At 43.6% G+C, this 13561-nt stretch overlaps 1 protein-coding gene across 2 annotated transcripts in view; it reads left to right on the forward strand.

Annotated features, from left to right (window-relative positions):
- The first annotated feature begins 335 nt into the window (after positions 1–335).
- Positions 336–13561, forward strand: part of PPP2R5C (protein phosphatase 2 regulatory subunit B'gamma) — a 148141-nt gene continuing 134915 nt past the window's right edge. Inside the window, exons 1-2 of one of the 2 annotated variants that reach the window (XM_029068772.2) lie at positions 336–457; positions 1848–1913. In XM_029068772.2, coding sequence (XP_028924605.1) covers positions 431–457; positions 1848–1913 — 93 coding nt within the window. In that variant the 5' untranslated portion in view covers positions 336–430. The remainder of the gene's footprint in view (positions 458–1847; positions 1914–13561) is intronic. The other variant, XM_029068840.2, reaches the window with a different exon arrangement.

Here is a 13561-nt window from a genome sequence, read left to right on the forward strand (position 1 = left end):
GAAGGGGGGGGGGGGGGGGGGAGGCGGCGACGGCGAGCGACATCCCCCCTCCTCGCGCCCGCCCGCCCGCCATCTTCTCCGCCGCCGGGCGGGAGCAGCTCGACGGAGGGCCGAGGCGGAGGCACCACGTGACGGGGCGCGGCCAATGAGACGGCGCCTCATTGCGGCCGGGGGGCGGGGCCTGGAGGGAGGGGGCGGGGCCTAGCGGAGGGTGGGGGAGGGGCGCTGCTGCTGCTGCTGCTGCTCCGCTGCTGCTGCTGCTCCCGCTTTGCCGCAGCCCTTGAGCTCCCGGGGAAGGGGAAAGGGGGCTCCGGGAGCTCTCCCCCCCCCGGGAAGCAGCAGCAGCAGCAGCAGCAGCAGAGGGTGCTGCTGCTGCTGCTGCTCGGTGCGGGGGTGCAGCAGGCGGGGTGGCCTGGACCCCGCACCAGCCATGCCGAATAAAAACAAGAAGGAGAAAGTGAGTCTGGGGAGGGGGGAGGGTGCATGGGGAGGGGGAGAAGCTTTCTTTGGAAGAGGGGGTTGGATCTCTAGCCTCCTGCCTCTCCTTGGGGGTGAGGGCTGGGGGGGGGGGCTGGGCAGATGGGGAGGAGGGGTAGGGGGCGGCAAGACCCTCCCACCCTTCCAACTTCCATTGCCCAGGGTGGGAGTTGAGCGAGGTTGCCCTTCACCCCCATTCCTCCTACACCCATATCCGCCCCCACCCCCAAACAAGCCGCAGATGTACCTAATAGGATGCCCAGGAGCTCAAGGGGGGAGGAGGGGGCCTGATGTGGCGGCAGCAGTTGCCCACTTCTCTCCTTTCTGCCCCCCCTTGTTTCCTCCCCCCATCTGCACCCCTCCCCTCCATCTGCACCCCCTTCCAAATCTATTTTTCCTCCCCCACTCTTTTTCCTCCCCCGACCGCTCAGGACCAAAGGCCAGGGACAGCTGCACCCGGAGATGCCTTAGGGGGGTGAGGCCCTAAAAAGGGGGGGTGCAGAAAAGTCTGGGTTAATTGGGGGTGGGGGGAGGTTGATGCAGCTCCTCATCCTCCCCCGCAACCCAGGGAGCTCTGAAAGCCGTAAGAGTTGAGGAGATGGAAGGATGCGAGATGTCCTGGGTTGTGCTTGGGGAGGGTGATGGAGGAGGTGCAGCAACGTTTAGGGGGGGCCTGAAGGATGGGGGAATTTTGCAGGCTGGAAGGAGGTTTATTTAAGAAGGGAGCCTTAACCCTGCTCATAAAATTTCACTCACCGATCCTATCTTTCTGGTGAGTTGTCAGGCTTCGTGTTTATAAAGCGTTTTGTTTTCTCCTAAAGAAAGGCATTCTAGGGCTGTAAAGTACTATTATTATCCTGGGTTGTGATGTGTTGCGTGCTTTGCATTGGCTTTTTAAAATTTATTTTGGATTGCTCCTTGGAGTTTCGGGTTCTCTAACATGTCAGTATCCCCGTAGAATCTTAGAGGAGTTGTGGGAGAATGGGGAGTGTGTAACGTTTCAGTACTCCCCTAGAATGTAGAATCATGGAACAGAGGGGCTGTGGGACAAGGGGAGTGTGCTGTAATGTGGTCGTTTTGCTTATTTTTATTCCCCTACCACTACCTTTTCGTTTTCATTCTGTGTTTAACTTCTCTTTTGTACACTTTGCCCCCACCTATTAGCAGTTAGTGAAGCTGATTATGCATTTTTCTTTCTCATTATAAAGTGAACTGAATACTAAGGGGCAACAATCTGGGTGTTATTAAAATACAACACGACTGTAAAATGAAATACCTGTTGTTAGCCTTAACAGTTAAGTGTACTGGGCATTTTGATGTGTGTCGAGCTCAGATGTGCTAAACTTATCGGTCTTAACTTTTCCATCCAGGAACCAGCCAAATCTGGAAAAGGTGGGAAAAGTGGAAAAGAAGTACCCGATAACTCAGAACATGAGGTAAGCAGGTTTTCAAGTATTCCCTCTTTAATTTTTGTACCAGGCACTAACTCAGATTTAAAAAAACTAAAGAGTGACAGTCCAGAGTGCTTAAAATGTCTCTCCAAATGAGATTACAGTTCTATCTCTTGTGTTCTGCCATTTTTTATTTATATTAAATCAGGTAAATTTTCTTAAACCATACAAAGATGGCCTTTTAATGAACTCTTGCTCTGATTATAGAATTCTGAACCGCAATTCTCCTCCTCTCTTCTCCTCCCCACCCCCCACCCCAGGACGCACATTTAGTAAACCCATTCTCTTCCTGCCTCTCACTCTTTAGTGTACATGTTGGTATTGTTTCTGTCAGTCACTGAGGCATGTCGGTTTGGCACATGTTCCACTTATCCATCTTACTACTTGCTCTCCTCAGCTGCTGGACCCTATTTCTTTTTCAGCTGCCAGGCCTCTCTATCAGCTGCTGATCCTCCTTGTTTTTTACTTGCACTTTTCCCCCTTCATACTCTCCTTCAGCTGCCCATCCTCAGTTTTCAGCTGTTAGGGTGACTCTCTTGTGCCAGGTCTTTCTTTCACCTGCCCCTTCTCACTCTTTGTCAAGAAACTTATTTCTTTTGTGTATCTCTTTGGGCTTTTCGGAGGGGGTTGCATTCTTGAATGCCCCCGACTTGTATTCTTCCACTCAATCTTTTATTTTACAATTGTTTCTCTTGACTCTCATCACGTCGATTCAGCTGTGGAAAAGGACCTGGTTTAGATGGCAGCCTCTTCAGTTAAATGCTCTCTGTAGCTGCCCCATTATGGCTACTGTTCTCGCCACAAAGCGGGTTTCTCATTTTGCAAGTGTCAATCACGCCCATTTTGACCGAACTAGAATCAGTTGAAATTACTTTGGGAAGCAGTTGTCTATAACTTGGAATTGCTTGCTTTGTAGCATGGTGTCTAGATAAATTGATTTAGATAAAATTGCTTTAATCACTGCCCAGAGTCCAGTTTGGGTTTCTTCAGTTTGATTCTTTATACCTATGAAGCTGGTTCCCTAGTTACACCCAGAATTTGCTCTGGCGATAATTGGTGCTCCTCGCCACTTGATCACTCAATCGGTGGTATTTATTGAGCACTTACTGTGTGCAGAGCACTGTACTAAGCGCTCAGAAGAGTACAGTAGAAGCAGCAGCAGTAGAAGCAGTGTGGCTCAGTGGAAAGAGCACAGGCTTTGGAGTCAGAGGTCATAGGTTCGAATCCCAGGCCTGCCACTTGTCAGCTGTGTGACTGTGGGCAAGTCACTTAACTTCTCTGTGCCTCAGTTACCTCATCTGTAAAATGGGGATTAAGACTGTGAGCCCCATGTGGGACAACCTGATTCCCTTGTGTCTACCCCAGCGCTTAGAACAGTGCTCTGCACATAGTAAGCGCTTAACAAATACCAACCTTACAGTATAACCAAGTTGGTAGACACCATTCCCTGCCCAGCAGCAGCTTACAGTCTAGAAGGGGAGATAGACATTAAAATAAATAATGGATATGTACAAAAATGCGTTGGGGCTGAGAGTGGGGTGAATATCAAGTGCATAGATGATGCAGAAGGGAGAGGGAGTAGTGGAAATGAGGCCTTAGTTGGGGAAGGCTTTTTGGAGGAGATAGGATTTTAATAAGGTAGGGAATTGGTGATCAGTTACATATATAAAGGGAGAGGCAGTTCATAGGACATAGGCACGGGGTCAGTAGCGAGACGGACTAGATTGAAGGTACACGAGGACCTAGGCTTTAATCCCGGCTCTGCCACTTGTCTGCTGTGTGACTTTGGGCAAGTCACCTAACTTCTCTGTGCCCCAATTCCCTCATCTGTAAAAATGGGGATTAAGACTCTAAGGCCCAGGTGGGATAGGGTCTGTATTCTACCTGATTAGCTTGTATCTACCCCAGTGCTTAGTACAGTGCCTGGCACATAGTAAGCGCATAGCAAATACCATTAAAAAAAAATGAGTAGGTTGGCAACCAGGCTGGGCTGTAGTATGAAAATCGGTGAGGTCAAATAGGAAGGGGTGAGCCGATTGAGTGCTTTAAAACTGATGGTTAGGAGTTTCCATTTAGAAGTGGTTGGTCAACCACTACAGTTTTTTGAGGAGTGGGTAGATAGTAATTGTGATATTTGTTAAGCATTTACTATGTGCCAAGCACTGTTCTAAGCACTGGGGTAGATACAAGGTAATCAGGTGGACACAGTCCCCGTTCCACATGGGGCACATTCTTAATCCCTCTGAGGTAAGTGAGGCACAGAGAAGTAAAATGACTTGCCCAAGGTCACACAGTGGCCATGTGGCAGAACTGAGAGTAGAACTACATCCTCTGACTCCCAGGCCCATGCTCTCTCTACTAGACCATGCTGCTTCCCTGTGGCCTGATTTTTTTTTTTGTTTTTTTTTAGAAAAATGATCTGGGCAGCAGCTAAGTAAGGACTGGAGTAACAGGAGGCAGGGAGGTCACGGAGGAGGCTAATGCATCAAGGCATGATGTGATAAGTGCTTGGATTATGAAGTAGCGGTTATTTGGAGAGGCAAGAGAGGGTTGTTGCAATGTAGAACTGACAGAGTTTAGTGACAGACTGAATATGTGGGTTGAATGAGAGATGTCAAGGATAATTCCAAAGCCACAGGCTTATGAGATGGAGGACAGTGGAATTGTCTACAGTTGTGGGAAAGTTACGGGGAGGGCAGAGTTTGTGTGAGAAGATGAGGAGTTCTGTTTTGGCCATACTAAGTTTAAGGCATTGATGGGACATCTAAGTAATGATGTCTTGAAATCAGGAGGACATACAAGACTACAAAAGAAGGAGAGAGGTCAGGGCGGGAGATGTAGATTTGGGAATTATCTGCGTAGAGATGGTAGGTGAAGCCATGGGAGTGTCTGAGTTCTCTGAGCGAGTGGGCATAGATGGAGAACAGAAGGGGATCCAGAACTGAGCCCTAAGGGATTCCCACAGTAAGAGGGTGGAAGGCAAGGGAGGAGCCCAGCCGAAGAGATTGAGAATGAGTAGCCAGAGAGATAGGAGAACTAGGAGAGTACATTGTCAATGAAGCCAAGGTTAGATAATGTTTCCAGGAGAAGGGAGTGGTCCCAGTATCGAAGGCAGCTAAGAGGTCGAGGAGGATTAGGATGGAGTAGAGGCCTTTGAATTTGGGAAGGAGGGCCATTTCCATGGAGTGAAGGGGACAGAGACCAGATGGGATGGGGTCAAGGAGAGAAATGAAGGAGAGGAAGTGGAGACAGCAAGTGTAAACAACACAACTCAAGAAGTTTGGAGAGGAATGGTAGGAGGAAAATGGAATTCATTCATTCAGTCGTATTTACTGAGCGCTTTCTGTGTGCAAAGCACTGTACTAAGTGTTTGGAAAGTACAATTCAGCTACAAATAGAGACAATTCCTGCCCAACAACGGGCTCACAGTCTAGAAGGGGGGAGATAGACATCAAAACAAGTAAATAGGTATCAATATAAATAAATAGAATTATAGACATATACACATAATGTAAATGGAATAATAAATATGTACATATGTACACATGTGCTGTGGGACGGGGAGGGGAGTAGAGCAGAGGGAGCAGGTCGGAGTGTAGGGTTGATAACTCAAGTGAGCTGTGGGATCAAAGGAGGGCTTTGTTTAGAATGGGGATACATGAGTGTGTTTGAAAGCAATGGGGAAGAAGCCATTGGAAAGTGAATAGTTGAAGATGGTCAGGGAGGGAAGAAGGGGTAAGGGACAAGTGGTGAGACAGATGAGATCAAGGTACAGTGAGTAGGTTGGCATTTGAGCGAAATTTGGATGTCTGGGTCCTGTGCCTCTGTGGAATTTTGAGGTACTCATAGAGACTGAGCCACAAGGTACCTGGCCAACCACAGGCTAGGCTTGTGGAGATCAGCCCTATTTTTTAAGCAGTGCCTGAAATTGCCTTTCACCTAGTGTGTTTCTCCTTCGCTGCGACAAATACATTAGTCCTCAACTGATTAACCTCGCTGATGTTTTGCTCCTCTCCAGTCTGATTTTTCACTCTCTTGTGCCGAAAATTTTTCTAAAACATCTTTCCACTCCTCCAAAAACTTTCCCATTCCACCTCTCATCAAGCAGGAACTCCTGATTGCTGGCTTCAAAGTCATGCCTTCCACTCTCTTCTCCCACTGCACTCCAGCTCATAGTCTACTTTGTGCATGAATGAACCTACTCATTGTGCTTCATTTTCATCTTTTCTGCTTCCAATCCCATTCTCACGACCTTCCCTGTGCCTGGAATTCCCTCTCCGGTCATATCCATCAGGCCACAGCTTTCACCAACTTCAAGGCCCTTCTGAATTCACACCTCCCCAGTTGTTCTCCTCCCCTGGTCTTGTACCTCTAACTATCACTTCTGTGGTAAATATATGCTTATGCACTCATAGCCACCTGTAACATTTCTATACATTTCAACTTAAGTATACTATTTAAGCCCTTACTCATTTGTATATCCATTTTTCCTTTCTTTTGTATCTAAATGATTTTGTGTCTGCCTCCCCCTGCTAGATTGTAAGCTCTCCATAGACAGAGCTCATGCTAAATTCTCCATAAAAAATAATCTTGGGAATTCTTGTATTATCCATTTTTCTTCCCCTCTAGACTGTAAGCCATTTGTAGGCAGGGATTGTGTCTCCCAACTCTACAGTATAGTACTTACCCAAGTGCTTAGTACAATGCTCTGCCCAAAGGAAGCTGTCAATAAATACCCACTGATTGATTCATCTGCCTAGCCAAAGAGGTGATGTCAGTGCCTCTAAACTGTAAACTTGTTGTGGGCAAGGAACGTATCTATTATTGTATAGTACTCTCCCAAACGCTTAGTTCAGTGCACTGCACACACTAAGTACTCAATAAATACGATTGAATGAATGAATGTCTTGTGCTTTGCTACATACCTACTCCAGTTTTACTTACTGATGATAACAGTAATGGTATTCAGTGCTTACTATGCGTCAAGCACCATTCTGAGCTCTGGGGTAGATACAAGGTAATCAGGTTGGACCCAGTCCAGTCACGTATGGGACTCACAGTCTTAATCCTCATTTTACAGATGAGGTAAATGAGGCACAGCAAAGCGAAGTGACTTGCCCAAGGTCACATAGCAGACCATGGCTCAATGGGAAGAGCACGGGCTTGGGAGTCAGAGGTCATGTGTTCTAATCCCGGCTCAATCATTTGTCAGCTTTGTGACTTTGGGCAAGTCACTTAACTTCTCTGTGCCTCAGTTACCTCATCTGTAGAATGGGGATTAAGACTGTGAGCCCCACGTGGGACAACCTGGTTACCTTGTATCTCCCCCAGTGCTTAGAACAGTGCTTGGCACATAGTAAGCGCTTAAATACTATCATTATTATTATTATTATTATAAGTGGCAGTGCTGGAATTCGAATCCTGGTCCTTCTGACTCTCAGGCCCATGCTGTTGGCTTTCTAAACCTGCAGCACAGAGCTCACCTTCAGGAAGCAAGTTCTAACTAAACTCCTTTTTGGGATATCCTGCATTATCCGTACCGACCTCAACTAATTCTTGTATTATGTTCTGTATACATTACAGCACAGTATAATACACATATTACAGCACAGTATAATACACATGTGTGTTGGCCTGGCTTGTTTCCCATATTAAGTTGGAAGTTGCATGGGTGCAGGGGCTCCATTTAGTCTTGACACTAAGCCGCTAACTAGAAGCCACGTTGGCATAGTGGAAAGAAAATGGGTCTGGGAATTAGAGGATTTAGGTTCTGGTCTCAAGCTCTGCCACTGGCTGACTGCAACTGAGGGCAAGTCACAACCTCTCTCTCCCTCAGTATCCTTACTTGTAAAGTGGATATACAATTACCCACCTTACCATACTTCAAGGGTGCTGTGAGAACAAAAGTGAGATAAGTAGTATGATATAGCACTTTGGGAATAAAAATGCTATGTAAAATCCAGGTATTACTAGGGTGCTTAGACCCTGGAGACTCTCAAGTACTTGCTGATGAAGATTATTTTAAGAGCAGGAGAAGAATCAGCGGTTTCGAGGGTATAGGATTTACTCCTAGGAAGAGGAGGAAGGGTTAAAGGGAGGATAGTGCAAGGGATTGGTAAAAACCTAGTTATGGCATGTTTGGCAAGGGGATCCACTGTGTCCCTAATAATAGTAATAATTGTGGTATTTGTTAAGCACTTACTCTGTGCTAGGCACTATACTAAGCACTGGGGGGCATACAGGCAAATTGGATTGGACCCAATCCCTGTTCCACATCAGGCTCACAGCCTTAATCTCCATTTTAAGATGAGGTAACAGGCACAGAGAAGTGAAGTGATTTGCCCAAGGTCTCTCAGCAGACAAGTGGCAGACCTGGGATTAGAACCCATGACCCTCTGATACACAGGACCATGCTCTATCCACTAGGCCATGCCAACTTTTTTTAAGTTTAGTTCTTAAATGAGTCTGGTGGTCTGTTTTGTCTCCTTAATCCCCTCCCTATGCTCTTAGAGTGATCATTATTATTATTATTTGGTATTAAGTGCTTACTATGTGTCCAACACTGTTCTAAGCCCTGTGGTAGATACAAGTTTATTAGGTGGACACAGTCCCTGCCCCATGTGGGGCTCACAGTCCAAGTTGGAGGGAGATCAGATATTGAATCCCCATTTTACAGATGAGGAAACTGAGGCACGGAGAAGTTAAGTGACTTGCACATGGTCACACAGCGGACAAGTGGCAGAACCAGGATTAGAACCCAGGCCTACTGACTCTCGGACCCATGCTGTCTTCAGTAGGCAACAAACTTCCCATCCAGGTTATAGAATTCATCTTCTTCCCATTTAGATTATAGAATCTCAAACTAGAAAGCCCAGACTGTTCCCGGAAATTACTGAAATGAGCCATTCTGAGAGATTTTTCTTTAAAGAGTAACATCACAGTAAATTCATGTGAATTATTTCGAGGCAAAATAAACTGAGAAACTCTTGGTTCATCTGTACACAGAATTGGCCTCTTTCTACTGATGGTTTCTTCATCGTTCTTTCATCATCTTCTAGGTTTGCCTATTTACTAAACACGACTGACTTGCACGTGGGTGAATTTCTCTTCCTGTCCAACCTTACTATCTTGCATTCCTCTCACAGACACCTGACCCTCGAGGGAGGTGGGTCTTAATGCTTTGTGTTGGTTAGAAAGGTGGGTAGGAATAGCTGCAGGCAAAGAGTTCCAAAGTGGTTGGGGCTAGACCAGGTTCTGAAGCTGTGGAAGTAGAAAGAGGAAGGGACAGACCAGAGGATTAGTAGCACTTGGTTATGGCAAAAGAGAGAATGGAGTTGAAAGTAGGAAGGTGATGGTGAGATGCAAAATCTTTTTAGAAACTCCTTACTGTCGGCTTTAAGGCATGCAATCCAAACCCGCACGCTTGTTCCTCTAATATTAACCTGCTCTCTGTACCTCAGTCTCATCTATCCCACCATCAACCCCTTACCTTCATTCTCCCTTGGGCCTAGAACTCCCTCCTCTTTCATTTCTGACAGTCCACTACTCTTCCCACCATCAAAACCCTCCAAAAATCACTTCACCACAAGGCCTTCCCAGACTGTCCTTTATTTTCCTTATCTGCCCTCCACTCTGCATCAGTTGTGCACTTGGCTACGTACCCCTTAAGGACTTGGATACGTACCCCTTAAGGACTTGGATGCTCACCCCAGCTCCAAAGCATTTTTGTAAATATTATTTTACTATCTTCCTTATCCAAAATCTATTTTAATGTTTGTCTCACCTTTTAGACTTTAATTTAGACTGTAATTTGTGCCTGTCAACTCTGTATTTTCCCAAGTGTTTAGTACAATGCTTGGGACATAGTAAGTACTCAATACCATTGATTTAGAGCTTAAAATTTTCTGTCAAATCTCTATTTGCTTTGCCACAGCAAATGGATTAGTGTTGCTTTTTTGCTTTTGTACCATTAAAAAATATTTTGGTAATTACACATTTGAAAATTGAATATTCACATTCTGAGTAATTTTTTTGCCCATGGTTTTCTGTTGCTCAGGGTGTAATGTCTCATAGACAGTGCATATTTCCTCCTTAAAGGAAATGGCCAAAGGAAGCCAATCAAATATGTTCACAAATGAATACTTGTTGGAATGTGTTTTGAAGATTAGTAAAGGGATACAGAGTACTTGAGCAACTCTTAAGCCCCCTTAGTATAATATCCAAATCTGGGCAAACATATGCAGCAGAATCATTTTATGAATATTCATATTCAACGATTCAGTTTGAGTTTCTTTTATTTAATTGTATGGGACTAGATTACATATTGAGGAATATTCTCCTTTGGATTTGGGAGTTACGTACAAACAACGTTAAAGCTTTGCCAACACTGCTTTTTGATATTGCATTAAATCCGTTCACTGTATTATTTTTTGGAATTTCTACCACAATTCTTACCTGACATATGAAAGAAGAACCAGACAGTAGCCACCATAACTTGCCCTGTTCTGCTCTTTTGCATCTTTTATCTTTATCAATATCTCCTGAAACAGAAAGATCATATAATTATGAGTTGAACCCAGGCTTGAAATAGGAGGAAAAACTCCAGATCCATTTATTTCCTGATTTTACTAACTCTGTCAACAGATTTCCTTGTGTTTCCCAGAGGTGACATTTTTTCCCCTTTCATCACCATCTCCTGTTTAATTCTTTAACAGTGCTGTATTTTACCCATACTATTTCACCCATACTAATAATGATGGTATTTGTTAAGTGCTTACTATGTGCCAAGCACTGTTCTCAGTGCTGGGGTAGATACAAGGTAATCAGGTTGTCCCACATGGGGCTCACAGTCTTAATTCCCATTTTACAGATGAAGTGACTGAGGCACAGAGAAATTAAGTGACTTGCCCAAAGTCACACAGCTGTTAAGTGGTGGAGTCAGGATTAGAACCCACGACCTCTGATTCCCAAGCTCGTCCTCTCTCACTAAGCCACACTGTACTAGGATGTCATAAGCCTATATTTATGTGTTAACTATATAGATGGGCAAGAGAAATTGTGTTTAGAATATTGATCTTTTCAGAAAGCAAGATGCAGTTCTATATATGTGTATCTTTATATTTTTGGAGTCTGCAGCACTCTGTAATAGAACAAGAAATATTTGTGTTTGCAGTACTTTGGATGTGTAAAATATCAGTTACCATTTTTTTTTACAGGAAGTTAATATGTTCAGGCATGCCACCAAGTATTTCATAGGGAAAAGAGCTTCAGCATTCTCACAGCTATTATAGATAGCCTGAACTCAGTTTGGCCCCATGCGTGCTTACTATTGATGAGACCTGTAGTAACCACTGAAAAGATGACAGTTTTTAATGCTGAAGTCTGAGTTTAAGTGTGAGAGAAGCTAATGTGGTTTGTGCTGCCTCATTGTTACCCTTGCCCTTCAATTTATTTTTTGGAGTTACCCAGCAGTAAAATCCCCCAGCTTAAGTGCTCACTCCCTCTGTTCTTGTACATGGCAGCTGCTGGCACCTCTGGGAATGTGGCACGTATTCAGTCATAGCTTAGTCTTTCTGTCCATTCCCCACCCCCACCCTCCTGTACCTTCTCCTTTGCTGTTGCTGCTGAATGACAAAAGGGAAAAAATTTGGCTAAAAAGGAAATGTCAGAAAGAAAGAGAATCACACTCTGCTTTAAGGAGCTGAATATTAGATAACCACAATTAATTTCACAAAAACCTAGAGCTGACTCTATCCCATTTTAAAAATAAAAGTAGTTCAGTACATTTGGAACAACTTGGAACTTACAAAACTTAAACCAGGATAGACACTCCGAAAAAAAAGAATTGTTGACCAGATTTGAAGTTTCAAATGTATCGGTTTTGACAAGATATGAAAAAATTCATCCCCTGGGTTCCCTATATGTGAGTCTTGCAAAATCACCACAAGTCTTCATGTTAAAAAAAACATTTTCCAATTCTTCTTCAAGTGCCAACAGACTCTCCTAAAACCGTAACAACATTGCACTCCCGTTTCCTGCCAACTGAGGGAGTGAGAGAAGCCTGGAAATTAGAGATAGGACTCTTGAATAGAAAAGTAAATATTTTTATGTCAACAGTTTGCAAAGAGCCCTGAGTTTTTTCGGGGAGCTGGGTTTGTGCCTGGATGGGTTTGCTTTTACCAAAGCATTAAAATTATTTTTGAAACTATTTGTTTTTGGCATTTCTGAGGGAGACTGCAGCTCTCTCAAAGAAGAGTGTCCTCTTAACAGTGCCTTAGTTCTGACCTAAAACTGACATCAGTGAAGTCATAATGTATATTGTCTTTGTGGTTCTGTTCATCTGAAATCAACAGTGATGTTAGTTCCAAAACTCTGAACCCCAGTTTTCAGAAGACTTTTCATATTTTTAGTAAAGAGATCAGTAGTCAAAATGTTTTTGGTTGCTGTGAAGCTAAAATAGATTCAAGTGAATAATTTGTTTCCAATAGTTTACACATTCTAAAAAATATAAATTATATAGGCACCAAATTAACTAGTTAAGGTATTGAGCACTTTCCATGTTCAGAGCACTGTACTAAGTGCTTAGGAGAATTCGATGCATATGTACATACAGAGCTATGAACATAAGTGCAATTAATGAAGTACATCTCTCATATATATTTAAATGTCAAGTTATTAATATTGAGTTGTGGTTGATGGAGGAAATGTGACGGGGTTGTGTGGAAAGTATTCTAATGTAGGTCAGCATGTTTAGTGTTCTAGTTATTGCCATTCTTTATGCTCCTAACAGTCTCTCATCTGATAACATTAGAAGTCATTTTTAAGTTTACTTTTGAGATTTGGTCTATTCCAGCAAGGAATCTGGTGCTTACCAATTTTAAAACAATACAGAAAACCCTTCTAAAACATCTCTGTTCTTATAGACAAGTTTAAAGATGTTGGAATTTGATTCCAGAGTGGTGAATGACAGGTGTTTTTCTTGTACTTGAGTTATTTTTACTTATATAGAAGGAAACTAAAGGTACCATGGAGACTTCCCTATCCTTACTTGGAACAAATATCTTAAATAGCAGACTGAAACATACATTGAGGGTTTGAAATGAAAACATTAGGGAGGGAAATACATTTAACAAAATATTTCATTTTGAAACCTCAGTGCATGGTTTAGTGGCTTTTTTTTTTGGTTTTGTTTTGTTTTTTATAGCTTGGTTCTTGAAAGTAAGATCAGATCACAGAGAGCTCGATATTATCATATGAGATTGGCTAGTGTCTAGGCTGTCTAGGACCAGGAAGAAAACATTTTACCTCTAAGGTAATAAAGTAGGCTGTACCTCTGTACTGGCAATTGCTAGTTTTTCTTCTGTCTGCCAAGGAAGTTGACTTATGTTCACTGCAGTTTACCATATGATACCTTCTGATAAGTTGGCATTAGATTCCTCAAGGCTGATGTCATTAGATTCCCTTCCAACCCAATCAATGATATTTATTGAGCACTTACTGCATGCAGAGCACTAAATGCTTGGGAGAGTACAGTACAGTAGAGTTGCTGGACATGGTCCCAGCCCACAATAATCTTACAATCTAGAGGGGTAGATGGACCTTAAAATAGTAATCAGTAACCACTGTATATTAAA

The sequence above is a fragment of the Ornithorhynchus anatinus genome, chromosome 1 (genome assembly GCF_004115215.2).
Source record: "Ornithorhynchus anatinus isolate Pmale09 chromosome 1, mOrnAna1.pri.v4, whole genome shotgun sequence".
NCBI lineage: Eukaryota > Metazoa > Chordata > Mammalia > Monotremata > Ornithorhynchidae > Ornithorhynchus > Ornithorhynchus anatinus.